We start from the raw sequence: 12963 nt of genomic DNA on the forward strand, positions 1-12963 counted from the left end.
TCCTATCGTGAGGTTGTCAGCTACGGAACGGTTTCCAGCTAAGCGAAATCTTCGATGTACACACTCTGCTTCAGCTTCAAATTCTCCGCGCAGTCTTGCAAGCGAAAGGCCTGCTGCTGGTGGTCGAGGTAATCATAAGTAGCGTTCTCGATTCGGCCTGCTCCTTGTATTCGCCGAGCTGACTTCTTGGAGTCCCTGTTCGACATTAAAACGGAAATATCGATGTGAGCGGTAATGTTCCCTCCACCTCGCCAAAAAAATATTCCGCTGTCTGTTCTGTCTGAGTCGTGATATCGACTAGTGTCTCAGACAAGAACTTCGCAACACTGTCTGCAATCGGCTTCTTGCCCGGGTTTCCCGTCCCAATGGAGACGAAGCACTTAATAAGGTCCTTCAGATCGCCGGAATTGGGACACCAAATATCTGATGCTTCTCTTTCGGCTTCGTCCACCGGGTTGTTCGCTCCTAACGCCCCGTCCACAAAGGTTCTAGCCCCGATCGAGACGGGAGGGAAAATGTGGTGGCGTCTGATGTGGCGAGGGCGGCTTCGCAAATTGTTACATGCATATCCAGTTTTTGGGGAATTTCGTAACTTTGTAGACGTCTAATGCGGTACGGATTCGTCGTTACCGTGCATACAAGGCTAGATCACCGTTCAACTATAATATAGTCACAACCTTGATCTATACATACACTTTACACCTGTGAGATGTGCCGTCGTCAAACAGTTCCGTGGTGGAGTACCCTTGGCTAGTGATAATCCCTTCAATGGCCCCTTTCAGTTTTGCATTGTCGAATTGCGCTTGAATATTTCCGCTCTAGTTGAGGGGCGTCCAGTGTGCCTTCTTTTTAAATACAGTCTTGATCCAGTCTGTTGTAAGCTTCAATGCACTCATCTACGTCCATCTCGAGCTGGCCAAGCATGATAGCGATCAGACTTTCGAATTTCATATTAGCGCGATAGCTATGATGCACAGAGTAGTGTTTTGCACGTACCCTCCCGTACTTGTCCCTCCTATGAGATCAAACAATTCACATGGCTTAAGCGGCATGGCTCCGCTCTTCTGACGTTCGTGATTCAGCAGTCTCATAAGGCGCCTGAGGATATGGAGCGTCGTCAAGAGACAATAAACAGAGTCCAGTGTGGTCGACAGAGTTCGGTTCCCCGCCGACTTCTTGTTCCATGATGCCGGCCAATGCTTACAGGCATCGGAAGGTCATCTCAGTATACGAAGAAGTGCTCAGAGTCAACGCAGAAATCCCGTGATTAGGCGGGTGCCTGCGATGGCTCTTTTGGAGGTGCGGCATAGGATTTAGCAGTGTACTCGGTACTCGGTACGGCCGTCGCGCTAAAGATGGAGGTCTATGTAAACTTGATTGATATTACTCGGTAGCTAAAATTGAGTTAATAGGCACCTACCCACTAATAGTAGGTAGGAGGCGGTGAAAGTGCAGGGGATCTACCAGGTTCCTGAGGATGGTCTGAAACAGGTGCCCACTGAAACTCACGTTTTAGGCGATCACTGGGGAGCCAGTTTGGGTCCTCCGAGCAGCTCAGTGAGCTGCTCAGGTACCCAGTAGTGCTCCGGGAGGGCTCAGTGAGGCTCAGTTAAAGCTCAGGTTAAAGCAGCCTTCACTCACCCTCTAGGTTCAACCCGTAATATATTGCACTTGTTTACCTTCTCTTGGCAGGTGCAAAACTCCGCACTTCTCCAACCTTGCTCCAACTCAACTCGGTTCTTGTGAAAATTGTTCGCGTCAATGGTCTGTCAACGCCTGCTGTCACCGTAGCTGATGGAGCTTCAAAGATCACTTACGCGGTCAGCTCACCTCCGACGCACCTACATCGAAATCTCCAGGTATATTCGTGGTCAGGTTTCGCAGGCAGGCTTTGCTTCCACGCGACGCTCGGTCAGACCCTCCCTTTGTCGAAGATGCACATACTCTACCACGTCTCCCGTTCGAAGCGACCGGCAACAAGACCCAAGATTACAAACCAGTAATGGCGACATCAGGCGATACAGCTTTTCTAGTAAGGCAGAAGAAGGCTAGGGATTTGGACAGCGCCTGACTCTCCCAGGGATCTCTTCCTCAAGTGCAGCGAGCACTGCCTGGGAAAAACTGCGCCAGACCGACCTTGATTCCTTGCCAACCACGCCCGATCCTGGCCCCGATGAGCAGAACCAAGTGCAGCTTTATGGCTACATTACTTCTCACAGACCTAGCAAGAGCTTCGACTTTGTTCAGCTCGTCGATCCACGCTTAGAGCTTGCCGTGCAAGTCATCCTCTCCCATACCATTTCCGCTGCAAAGATTGGGGAAAGTGATGTGGTAGAGAAGCGCTTAGGTGCCAAGGGCCCGAGTTTAGATAGAGGGTCGAGCGTCGAGGATCTCCATGAGGAGCACCCTAGTATTTTCAGAGCTCCTCGCCCCCATACACCTATTCGGATCTCCGGGACCATTGTGCGACGACAGACACCGCCGAAAAAAGACCAGCAGCGAGTCGTATCAGGAGGTCATGATTCTTCACAGCGACAAGGGCCGGCCAATACGATTCGGACACTAGACCCCTACGTTGGAGACATTGACCTCATATCTCACGTCGAAATCAGGGCAGATTCTTACAAATTTCTCAATGGAATGCCATCCGATATTACTGCAAAATGCGATACAGTATTCCCGCCGGAGTTGCGCCATTTGCAGTTCAGGACGGACTCGGACCTTCGTCGCCGGATTCGGCTACGCTCGCGAATTGCAGGAAAAATACGAGAACATATGCTGAGCAATGGTTTCGATGAGATTGAGACGCCCTTGTTGTTCAAATCCACACCGGAGGGGGCTCGGGAATTCATTGTCCCCACAAGAAAGAAAGGTCTGGCTTACGCACTGCCACAGAGTCCGCAGCAATATAAACAGGTTCTGATGGCCTCGGGAATATGGAGATACTTTCAATTTGCCAAATGCTTCCGCGACGAGGATCTGCGAGCCGACAGACAGCCCGAATTCACCCAGGTAATGTGTTTCACCTCGCCGCAGCTAGATGATGCTAATTCTTGCGATAGCTTGATCTCGAGATGGCGTTTGCCAGTAGTACTGATGTCATGACCGCTGTAGAAGAGCTGCTCATTCATGCCATCTGGCCTAATGTACCTGATATTGCTCCTCTGGAGACATCCTCGTCAACGAGCTCTTCCAGGGTCAAATCGGCCGATGTAGAATGTCGCGACCTGGTATTTCCACAATTGACATATGAAGCCGCAATGACCCGGTATGGCTCGGACAAGCCTGACACGCGTCTTGGCTCTGAGATTCATCGGGTGGACCAGTGGCTCCCGCCTAATGTGAAGAAGATGGTGACTTCGCTTGACGATCCCGTCATGGAGATGGTGAAAATCGGTATGCAGGGATGTGAGCCAGCGGAAAGCCAGAAATTTGTGGCTTCCTTCTTGGAAGCGTCTTCAACGGCAAGATATACGAATGACAACGCACGAATCCCCGGAGTGGCGGTTTTTGATCCTCTAAAGCCACTGCATGGCTTAGCTAGCTTTGGCCACGAAGGAGCAGCCAAAGTGGAAGAAGAGTTTGATCCCGAGCCGGGTGACATCCTGGTTCTTTATAGCCGTGATGGTAAGCCATTTACTGGCGGCTCTACTGTTCTTGGAGACCTGCGTCGGGATATCTACCAGCACGCCATATCGGAGGGTCTACTCCCTGCCCCTTCAGGATTCTCTGCCTTGTGGATAATCGATTTTCCCTTATTCTCTCCGACAGAAGACTCCGAACCAGGACAAGGCGGATCTGCAGGCATCTGTTCAACGCATCATCCATTCACAGCTCCCAAACAAGGCCAGGAATTGTCGGTGTCCACGTTCAAGAAGAACCCATTGTCCATTATTGGGGACCATTATGACCTTGTCATCAATGGGGTTGAAGTGGGTGGCGGTTCCTGTCGTATACACCGTGAGTTCATGCAGGAATTTATCCTCCGAGAGGTTCTGAAGATGGACCCGGAGCGCGTCAAAGATTTCGGACATCTACTGAGAGCATTGCGTACTGGCTGTCCACCCCATGCTGGATTTGCCCTAGGATTTGATCGCTTGATGGCCATGTTGACGAATACTGCGAGTGTACGAGATGTGATTGCCTTTCCAAAGTACGCGGATGGCGAAGACAAGTTTGCTGGCGCACCTTCACCGATCACCCGAGACCAGCTGGCAACTTATCACCTTGTTGTCCGGGACACGGCGGCTGCTGGGTCGACTCCCAGATTCTCGCGCAGGGCGTGAACCTGAGTGCCCATGAACGGTGGTAGATGTATGTGAAGAATAACATAGCCATGTAAAAACAGTTATCAGCCTTTTATCATATCGGTTTAGCCACGCAGTCTTTACTCGGTGCCTAGCAGTTCAGGTAGCCGAGGCTGCAGCCCCTGGATCGTCACGTGTCCCCGGCATCTACGTCGGTGTCGGGGCCACCCAGGCCACCCTGGCATCATAAACAAACACATTGTTCCTCACTCGTCCGCAGCACATACCCATCTCCAATCGTTCGAATTTCGACCACTCCTCCTGTCGAGTCGCATCGAGCATTCGTCATGGAGCAAGTTCAGGATCTTGTGCTTGACTCATTAAAACCATACCTGATTCCTATAACTCGCAACCTACCTGAGCCAATCAATGACCTAGCCATCAGCCTCCTCGGCGAACGCTGCCACAGCGCCCTCCTCCTCGACCTCGACTTCGCCTCCCATCCCGAATGCGTATCCCTGGCCATCTCAAAAGCCCTGGGCATTGTGATTATCACGGCCGCCTCGGTCGTGAAAGTGCCGCAAATCATCAAACTCGTCAAGTCCCAATCTTCCGAGGGATTGTCGTTCACAAGCTACTTGTTGGAAACAGCCAGCTTTGTCATTACCCTGGCGTATAACATGCGCAATGGTTTCCCCTTCAGCACATACGGCGAGACGGCTCTCATCGCTATCCAGGATGTGGTGATCAGCGTGTTGATCCTGGTGTATTCAAAGAAGAGTGCCCAGGCAGGAGCTTTTCTCGCCGCCTTTGGCAGTGCGGTCTATGCGCTGATGGTCTCGGACACACTTGTCTCAGACGCGCAAATGACCAGCTTGCAAGCGGGCGCTGGCGCATTGAGCATCGCCAGTAAACTGCCGCAGATCCTCACGATCTACAGACAGGGTGGAACAGGCCAGTTGTCGGCGTTTGCCGTCTTCAACTACTTGTTTGGCAGCCTCAGTCGGATCTACACTACTATCCAAGAGGTGGATGACAAGCTGATCCTATACGGATTTATCGCCGGTTTTGTGCTGAACGCGGTTTTGGCGGCGCAGGTGGTTTATTATTGGAATAGTCTGACCACCGCAGGACATGCGAAGGAGTTGGCTAAGAAGGGAAGAGGTGGCCCGCAGGGCGTTGGGCAAAAGGGGAGTGCCGCGTTGGCCACAGAGGAGGCGACTAGGCTGAGCCCGGGAACTGCCAGCGCGACGGCCAGACCGAGCAGCAGCAGCGGGAGAAGAAGAGGATAAATGACTTCATATGTTGGATGTTACACGACGCCCATTGCCGCCTCGGCGACGATTTACTTACAAGAGCTTTCCCTTGCGGATCTTTTAATATGGGCACCGATCCTCAATTTCATCGATGGTCCTCGAAAATTTGCCCAAAAGTTCTTTTTTCCTTTGATTTTACTTCCATTATGCGTATTCGTCCCGCGGTCGACCCGAGAATGGAAGATTCCTTGTTTGGCCAAAGAGGAACTGTTCTCTGCCCTTCGAGAATCCGTACCAGTGCTCGTACGTCTACTCCGATATCCTGGAGGCTTGGAAATCCTCTGACTTTCCGCGAACCGCATTTGGCGAGCACGATGCATCATGCCCATCATCAAGACGGCAAAGGCACATTTTATGCCCGCCTCGCCTCGCTCGTCAGCCGCTTTGAGGAGTAATATTCGGCGTCGTGTCTCTCGCAAAGGCTGCGGCGCTGTGAGATCCCAAAGTCAAAGCAACCTTTGCGCAAAAGCCCATTGTTCCGCCAATCAGAGTGACCTATTCGCGGGGCGAAAGAAGTTCACAAAAATGCATTGTGTCGACAGAGCGCAAATTCAGTGTCCTGCACCATATGATGCTGTATCCAAGGCTTGTTAGAAATGGGCGTCGGGTCAATGCGCAGTAATCCTGAGATCAGCATGTCTCGAAGGTGTTGGCAGTAAGACTCTCATGGGAGTGTGGAGGACGGACTCGACGGAGTAATTCGGCGGCAGGAGCCGAGAAGCCGCTCAGGCCTCGGCATGTTTGTAGTGTTTGTCTCATCGAGCGAAACATGGCGACCTCCTTCCCTTCCTTCTATTGTCCAACGCGTCCAGAACCGGTTCAGAATCCACCGACCGAATCCCTTTGTTGTCGACAGGTTCGGATTATGTGCTTCCGTGACGACGATCTTGAACCCTACGATCTTATGGAGGTTCTTCCACCATGCAGACATGTTTCCTCTGCTCTTGATGTCTTCTGCGTGCTTGGTGGCCATCCCCTCGTACACAATATCGTGATCCTGGAGCCTCATGGTTTGGATTCGTGCAGTCCTAAGATCAAGTTGTTCCTAACCTTCTCGAGATGCGGCAATCCCGAAAGTGTTTTGTAGACTGACCCTCAATTGCGAATTGGAGGCAGCTTGGAGAACATCACGCGCATTCTGTTGATCAACGGCATCAGGCCTGTATTTTTCGACGAGATCGGATTCTTCACTATTGTGCTTAGGAGCTCGAATGTCTAAATGCGTTTTCCGACATCGAGCACAAAAGCACCCAAAAGATCGGGAATCTCACTCCCCGGGAGCGGGCATCGAGGACAAGAGGTTGTCGCACTGAAGAGACTACCATGATTGAAATTTATCATGAGCGACTAGAATGTATGGATCATCACATTCGCGAAGGATGGGGAAAGTATTTATATCGCATGTTCGGGATCTCATACGCCAGGGGCTACTATCTCGAGAGGCGATGTTGTGCTAGCCCTGGTAGAGACGGCTGGGTGCGACTGACGTGTGCATATAAATGCTACCATCAGAAGCGCCTGGAACATTTGTTTCCTGTCCAGACAGAGGATTCTCGAAGCGCCAAAGAAAATTGCATCGAACTATGAACAAGTATGAAGTTGACGAAGAGCGTGAATGGAGCGAATGGAATTTCCTCCCAGCAGCAAATTCTGGGAGATGGTTGAATTCTCTGGCTTATTTTGATGATCTCGCCTACTCTCAATGCTTCTACCGAAGCTGTCTCGCAACAGACGCATTCGAGAGCTACCTACACGTCGATGACGAGCTTTACACCGAGATCGTGATCACGATCATCTAGTGTCTTGTGCCCATCCATGATCGCCGGCTCAAGGAAATGTACGCGTTCAAGAAAGCTACGAAGGAACCAGAAGCTGCCAGTGAAGAAGCTGCTCTGGACTTACTAGCTGCACTTTTGGAAAAGCAAAAAGCCGACTTGCCTTTGAAGAAATACTGGGACGTCTTCACACTAGTCTTCACCATCGTGAGGCAGTGCTCGCACTCGAGCTAGATCTTGCTGCGCCACCGCTACTCAGAGCTTTATTGGAGGTTCAGATGATCAAAGGCGAGGAGCTGTTCGGGGTGTTTGAGACTTACCCTGGTTCCGGTATGCAGCACGACCTTGGTGAAGAGCTAAACGTGAACAAGTATCCGGAAGTCGCACCACCATCGTCGATCATGAAACCACTTTCTCAACCCACCACAAGGGCCCGTGCTTGGGGATGTCTGACACCAGTGAACGTTGACAAGCGATGTGAACGGCCCTTCCACAAAATGGGTGTGGCTTGTGAGAAGATTGCCCAAGGATGGCTAAAATTCCTTGAACGCCTCTTCGGACACGATTCATTGACCATGCGGCTTGAAGGTTGCGAACCAAACAACGATGTAGTCCCATGGCCAACGACAGACCGCGTGCTGTCACACACATCGCCAGCTATGACAAAGGAAAGGAAAGAATTATACCATCGGGGTGTCACTTGGTGGATTCGCACCATGGTCGCATGCAGTGGCACAGATGAGATGTGGATCAAAATGAGAGGACGTTCGAGACGTAATGACGCAACAAGTCCAGAGTTTGTTGTTAGAAGGCAGCCCTACAATATACCTTCGCTATGTGGAGACACACCATCACAAGTAATGGGCCAACAAAGGTCAGGTCTGCATATTGTCATGGAAAGAAGAGTGGATGTGATGTCTGAGCTACCGGGAGCACGCCGAAGCCAGCAATGATACCGCTGCCAACCAAGCATATTGGACAGCTTGTCATGCCCAATGCATCTTCAAATTGACGCGCTTAAAAATCGGCTACCAGGATCAGGAGCGTTCACCGTAGGCTCAGAATGGGGCAGTATTAGCCCTTTTGCTTCATGAGCTATCTGATGGCCTGGTTGACATTGACGACCTAGATCAGCGAAAGATTCGTAAGCATAGCCTCCCCTGTTCGGTTAACGCCTGCTGACTTTGACTGCCGTGGTTGGCAACGTACTGTAACAAGGCAAAGTGGCTGTGCTGTGCTGTGCAGGGCAGGTAGAGTGGTAGCAAAAAGGGGGGAGAAGTTGTCTAGTCACATGTCAAACCAAAATGGGCTGGCAGAGGGGAGTGCGGAACAGTTTACAGTGCTGACAGAGTGCCATTCTTTACAGTTTTTGAGCAGAGTATCATGAATTCCATCGCCGGAGATCCCTGTCGCTTGATGTCAAATCTTGAGGCTATTATCATATTTATGCCTGCCTCCGCCACAGCAAAGCCATACAAAGCACTTCCCGCTTGTTGTTTGTGACTAAGTCCTAGCGATAGTCCACGCGCAGTCCTAACGCGCGTTAGACTCATTCACCAGAGCAGGACTTACCGAGCGATCTGGGCTAGAACCTGAGCATGAAGACCAGTCATCGAACGACCCTGAGATGCACAAATCGCCGATTGACTGGGACGGCGAAGTGTTGGAGTTCGAAGACTTTACCTCGGCGGCAGCGGTGGAGGAGGTGTCACATACTGAAGAAAATGTGGCGGGACACGAGGCAGATCGCATAACGAATGTCCTCGAATCTTGCAAGCCACTGGCTCTTGACATTTTTGAGCTTCTGCTTCAATCCAGATTATGACCTGAGAGATTGAGTGCGGGTCTCATCATTGGTACAGCACGGCTTCGACATTTGCAGTCTGAAGCCTGGAGGCGACGTCACCATGCAAGGGCAGGGGGTTTCTTTGCGCGCTCCTTGGCCTTGTTCAATGATCCGGATCTCGAATCTGCCCACAGGAGCGATAGTTTGCTCTGGAGAGATCGCGAAGCATATGTAATGGGTGCTAGGCCTTTCCCAGCTGTTTGATGATTGAGATTTATTCGCGAGTGAAGTCTCGTGCACTTGTTATGAATGTTATAGACGTGGGGAAATAGCTCAATGTGCGAGGCTGAGAGAAGCTCGCCCTGCTGCGCGAGGCTCCCACCACGCGGTTTCGGAGGTTGATTAGGCTCCCCGGCCCTGTTTGAATTCCCGCCACTCCGATTGGCTCCGGCTGATGGCAGTGAACTTTTCGAGCCTCTCCGCTTACGGACCTGCGTTTCCTGGGGAAAACTGGATTTCTGCTGTGGGTCTGGATGAGGAGTTGACTCTACTTTGAGGTGAAGCTGGGAATTTCGAAGGGTGTGGAAGAGTGTGACCTGTCTATCGCCTCTTCTAGTCCTTTCTTGCCTCGTCGAGAGGTCAATGCGCCTGGTCTCGATTCTCCCCTCAGCTCTTCAAGTCACGGAAGCTCAATATGAAAGCTTCAGCAGCTCTCAGAAGCCTCCGCCTCAGGCAGGCCAGGCTGACACTCGGCAGACAAACCATGTATGCTCGCTGCACTTCGCCCTGATCTTTCACCACTAACCGACTGGCAGTCGCCCGTTCTCCTCGTCACCTCTTCGCCACGCAGGCCCCTCCAGCTCGTCAGAAACCGAAGGTCTCAATAGAGTCTCGCGCCATGTCACGCAGCCTAAATCCCAGGGCGCCTCACAGGCGATGCTGTATGCGACCGGCATGACTGAAGCAGACATGAACAAAGCTGAAGTGGGAATTTCGTCCGTCTGGTACAGCGGGAACCCGTGCAACATGCATTTGCTGGATCTGTCCAACGTGGTCAAAAAGGGCGTGGCGGATGCTGGACTACAGCCTATGCAGTTCAATACGATTGGCGTGTCGGACGGAATATCAATGGGTACAACAGGCATGCGCTACAGTCTGCAATCACGAGAGATCATTGCCGATTCGATAGAAACGGTCATGCAAGGTCAGTGGTACGATGCAAACATCTCCATTCCTGGGTGCGACAAGAACATGCCCGGTGTGGTCATGGCCATGGGCAGAGTGAATCGACCGTCGATAATGGTATATGGCGGCTCCATAGCCCCCGGGTGTGCGAGGACGCAGAATGACGCGGATATTGACATCGTCTCGGCATTTCAGGCCTACGGCCAATTCATCGCGGGTGAAATCAATGAGGAACAGCGTTTCGACATCATCCGCCACGCCATTCCGGCCTGTGGAGCCTGTGGTGGTATGTACACCGCCAACACTATGGCCTCGGCCATTGAGACCTTGGGTATGACACTGCCTGGCAGTGCATCCAACCCGGCCGCCTCCAAGGAGAAACAACTCGAGTGTCTAGCAGCCGGAGGCGCCATCAAGAATCTGCTCAAACTCGACCTAAAGCCACGCGACATCATGACCCGCCAGGCCTTTGAAGATGCCATGGTTGTGGTCATGATCACCGGTGGTTCAACCAACGCGGTGCTGCATCTCATTGCCATGGCTGATGCGGTGGGCATCAAGCTCACCATCGACGACTTCCAGGCGGTCAGTGACAGGACTCCATTCCTTGCGGATCTCAAGCCGAGTGGGAAATATGTTTTCAACGACCTCCACGCCATCGGTGGCATTCCTACCCTATTAAAATTCCTGATCAAAGAAGGAGTGGTCAAGGGAACGCACACGACCGTGACGGGCCAAACGCTGGCCAAGAACGTCGAATCCGCCGCAGATTTCCCGTCGGACCAAGTTATCATCAAGCCGTTTTCTCATCCGATCAAGAAGACCGGACATATCCAGATCCTGCGGGGGAGTCTCGCGCCAGGCGGCTCCGTGGGCAAAATCACGGGCAAAGAAGGCTTACGCTTTCAGGGCAAAGCCAAAGTCTACGATGCAGAGGATTTGTTCATCCAGGCTCTCGAACGAGGTGAGATCAAAAAAGGTGAGAAGACCGTGGTGGTCATTCGCTACGAGGGGCCAAAGGGCGGACCGGGCATGCCTGAAATGTTGAAACCCAGCTCGGCGATCATGGGTGCCGGATTAGGCAAAGACGTCGCCCTTATCACAGACGGACGGTTCAGCGGTGGATCGCACGGGTTTTTGATTGGCCATATCGTCCCCGAGGCCATGGAAGGGGGTCCGATCGGCTTGGTGCGAGACGGAGACGAGATTGTGATTGATGCCGAGAGCAGGACGCTGGATCTGATGGTGGACGAAGCAACATTGCAAAAGAGACGGGAGGAATGGAAGGCAAACAAGCCAGAGCCTCGGTATAGGAGAGGCGTTTTGGCAAAATATGCCAAACTCGTGAGTGACGCCAGCCTCGGGTGTATCACGGACAGGGAGGTGCTGGATGTACATGCTTGAGGAGAGATGTTTGGCGGGATTGATATCTCTGAGGCAAGATAGTTTGACAGGGGGGTTGATGAAAATCGAAACGTGTACAGGATCAGACGTTGAGCCGGATATCCGAGTAGCATAGCCGATAGTCTGAGGAATGATTTCCCATGTCAACATCACTGGTCAACAGCGTGCTCCGTGCTGTGCGATAATTGTAGTGGCTGAGCTCCAGGGTCGATGAAGAAACGGATGGGGCGGGAATCATTCTCTAGGGTTGATCGTGAGTGTGTGGTGGCCATGGTGTGGCGGTTTATGGCATGGGAGAATGTATGATGGACAGTGTGTCTACAGGACTCATAGGGTTCTTCAGGGTCCCGTTGTGAACGGGAATAGATGGCCGTCCCCCATCCGGTGTTGAATGATTTTATGCACTCGAGGTCGACGGCCTCTCGATGGTGGTGGGTGGGTGACGAGCCTCTTTATGTATTGCCTACTTGGTACAAGTACAAGTACTTCTTATTAACCCTGTAAAGGATATTACTGGCCGCCTTCGGTTCAGGCGGCGGCGGGTCTGCCATTTCGGGCATGATCGCTGCACTAGGCTGGGCGCCACTGGCTGCTTTTGCTCGACCGCTATGAAGGACTAGGAACAAAAATCACGCCGTTACAAGGGTGATGTTGAACGAAGGTCGAGTTGTGGATCTGTCTGGTTGATTGTGTTCTGTCCCCCTGGCTATTCAGAGAGACTCTGCCTGTTTATATATACATTGGCCTGTAGCCATAAGAGCATTCCTGAAACCGACGATTCCGTCGCCATCCTATCACAGGTCTGCAGGAACAACGAGGTTGAGGCAGTTTGTGCAGTTGGTGAAGCGCCTAGCGTCTCAAGGGGTGTGCCCCAGTGGCGCTCTTGCGACCCTGTCAACAGGCGAAGACAGCATTCGGTGATCTCCTCAACCTCATCCAAGCACGCACTCGACCATAGATCGTGGTGGTCTTAAACCACCCTCTCTCAGAGTCCTCTCGCACCGTACAGCCTCGCCACTAGCTCTTGTCGAGATTGTACCTCCCCCATCCTCGCCCCATTGCCGTTTAAGTCGACATCAGTTAAAGATTTCGATAGAGACGGTTCGGTATAAAGACGAGAGCTAGGCGGCCATCGCGGTCCTACGCCCCTTGCATAGCAGCGTTCTCTCTATAATGCCGTCTAACAATGTATTACAGGAGGTGTTTATGCTGAAGGAGGTGAATCACCTTATCGGCGGTAAAGGATGCCG

The 12963-nt window shown here is 52.1% G+C and overlaps 5 protein-coding genes across 5 annotated transcripts; all 5 read left to right on the forward strand.

The window, feature by feature from the left end:
• Positions 1–1794: 1794 nt before the first annotated feature.
• Z519_00253 (aspartate-tRNA ligase) lies at positions 1795–4286 on the forward strand (the record flags this gene model as incomplete). The annotated part of the gene is made up of 3 exons (XM_016758012.1): positions 1795–2032; positions 2081–3012; positions 3063–4286. 3 exons carry the CDS (start codon positions 1795–1797, stop codon positions 4284–4286), a joined length of 2394 nt encoding a protein of 797 aa, XP_016625261.1.
• A 308-nt stretch (positions 4287–4594) lies between these two features.
• Z519_00254 (uncharacterized protein) lies at positions 4595–5539 on the forward strand (the record flags this gene model as incomplete). Its single annotated transcript, XM_016758013.1, has 1 exon — positions 4595–5539. The coding sequence occupies one exon, from the start codon at positions 4595–4597 to the stop codon at positions 5537–5539; it is 945 nt and encodes a 314-aa protein (XP_016625262.1).
• A 1607-nt stretch (positions 5540–7146) lies between these two features.
• On the forward strand, positions 7147–7362 carry Z519_00255 (uncharacterized protein; the record flags this gene model as incomplete). Its single annotated transcript, XM_016758014.1, has 1 exon — positions 7147–7362. The coding sequence occupies one exon, from the start codon at positions 7147–7149 to the stop codon at positions 7360–7362; it is 216 nt and encodes a 71-aa protein (XP_016625263.1).
• Positions 7363–7398: 36 nt separating this feature from the next.
• Z519_00256 (uncharacterized protein) lies at positions 7399–9163 on the forward strand (the record flags this gene model as incomplete). The annotated part of the gene is made up of 3 exons (XM_016758015.1): positions 7399–7545; positions 7617–7848; positions 8886–9163. 3 exons carry the CDS (start codon positions 7399–7401, stop codon positions 9161–9163), a joined length of 657 nt encoding a protein of 218 aa, XP_016625264.1.
• A 655-nt stretch (positions 9164–9818) lies between these two features.
• Z519_00257 (dihydroxy-acid dehydratase) lies at positions 9819–11713 on the forward strand (the record flags this gene model as incomplete). Its single annotated transcript, XM_016758016.1, has 2 exons — positions 9819–9889; positions 9940–11713. The coding sequence occupies 2 exons, from the start codon at positions 9819–9821 to the stop codon at positions 11711–11713; spliced, it is 1845 nt and encodes a 614-aa protein (XP_016625265.1).
• Positions 11714–12963: the final 1250 nt, after the last annotated feature.

Source organism: Cladophialophora bantiana, assembly GCF_000835475.1.
Source record: "Cladophialophora bantiana CBS 173.52 unplaced genomic scaffold supercont1.1, whole genome shotgun sequence".
Classification (NCBI taxonomy): domain Eukaryota; kingdom Fungi; phylum Ascomycota; class Eurotiomycetes; order Chaetothyriales; family Herpotrichiellaceae; genus Cladophialophora; species Cladophialophora bantiana.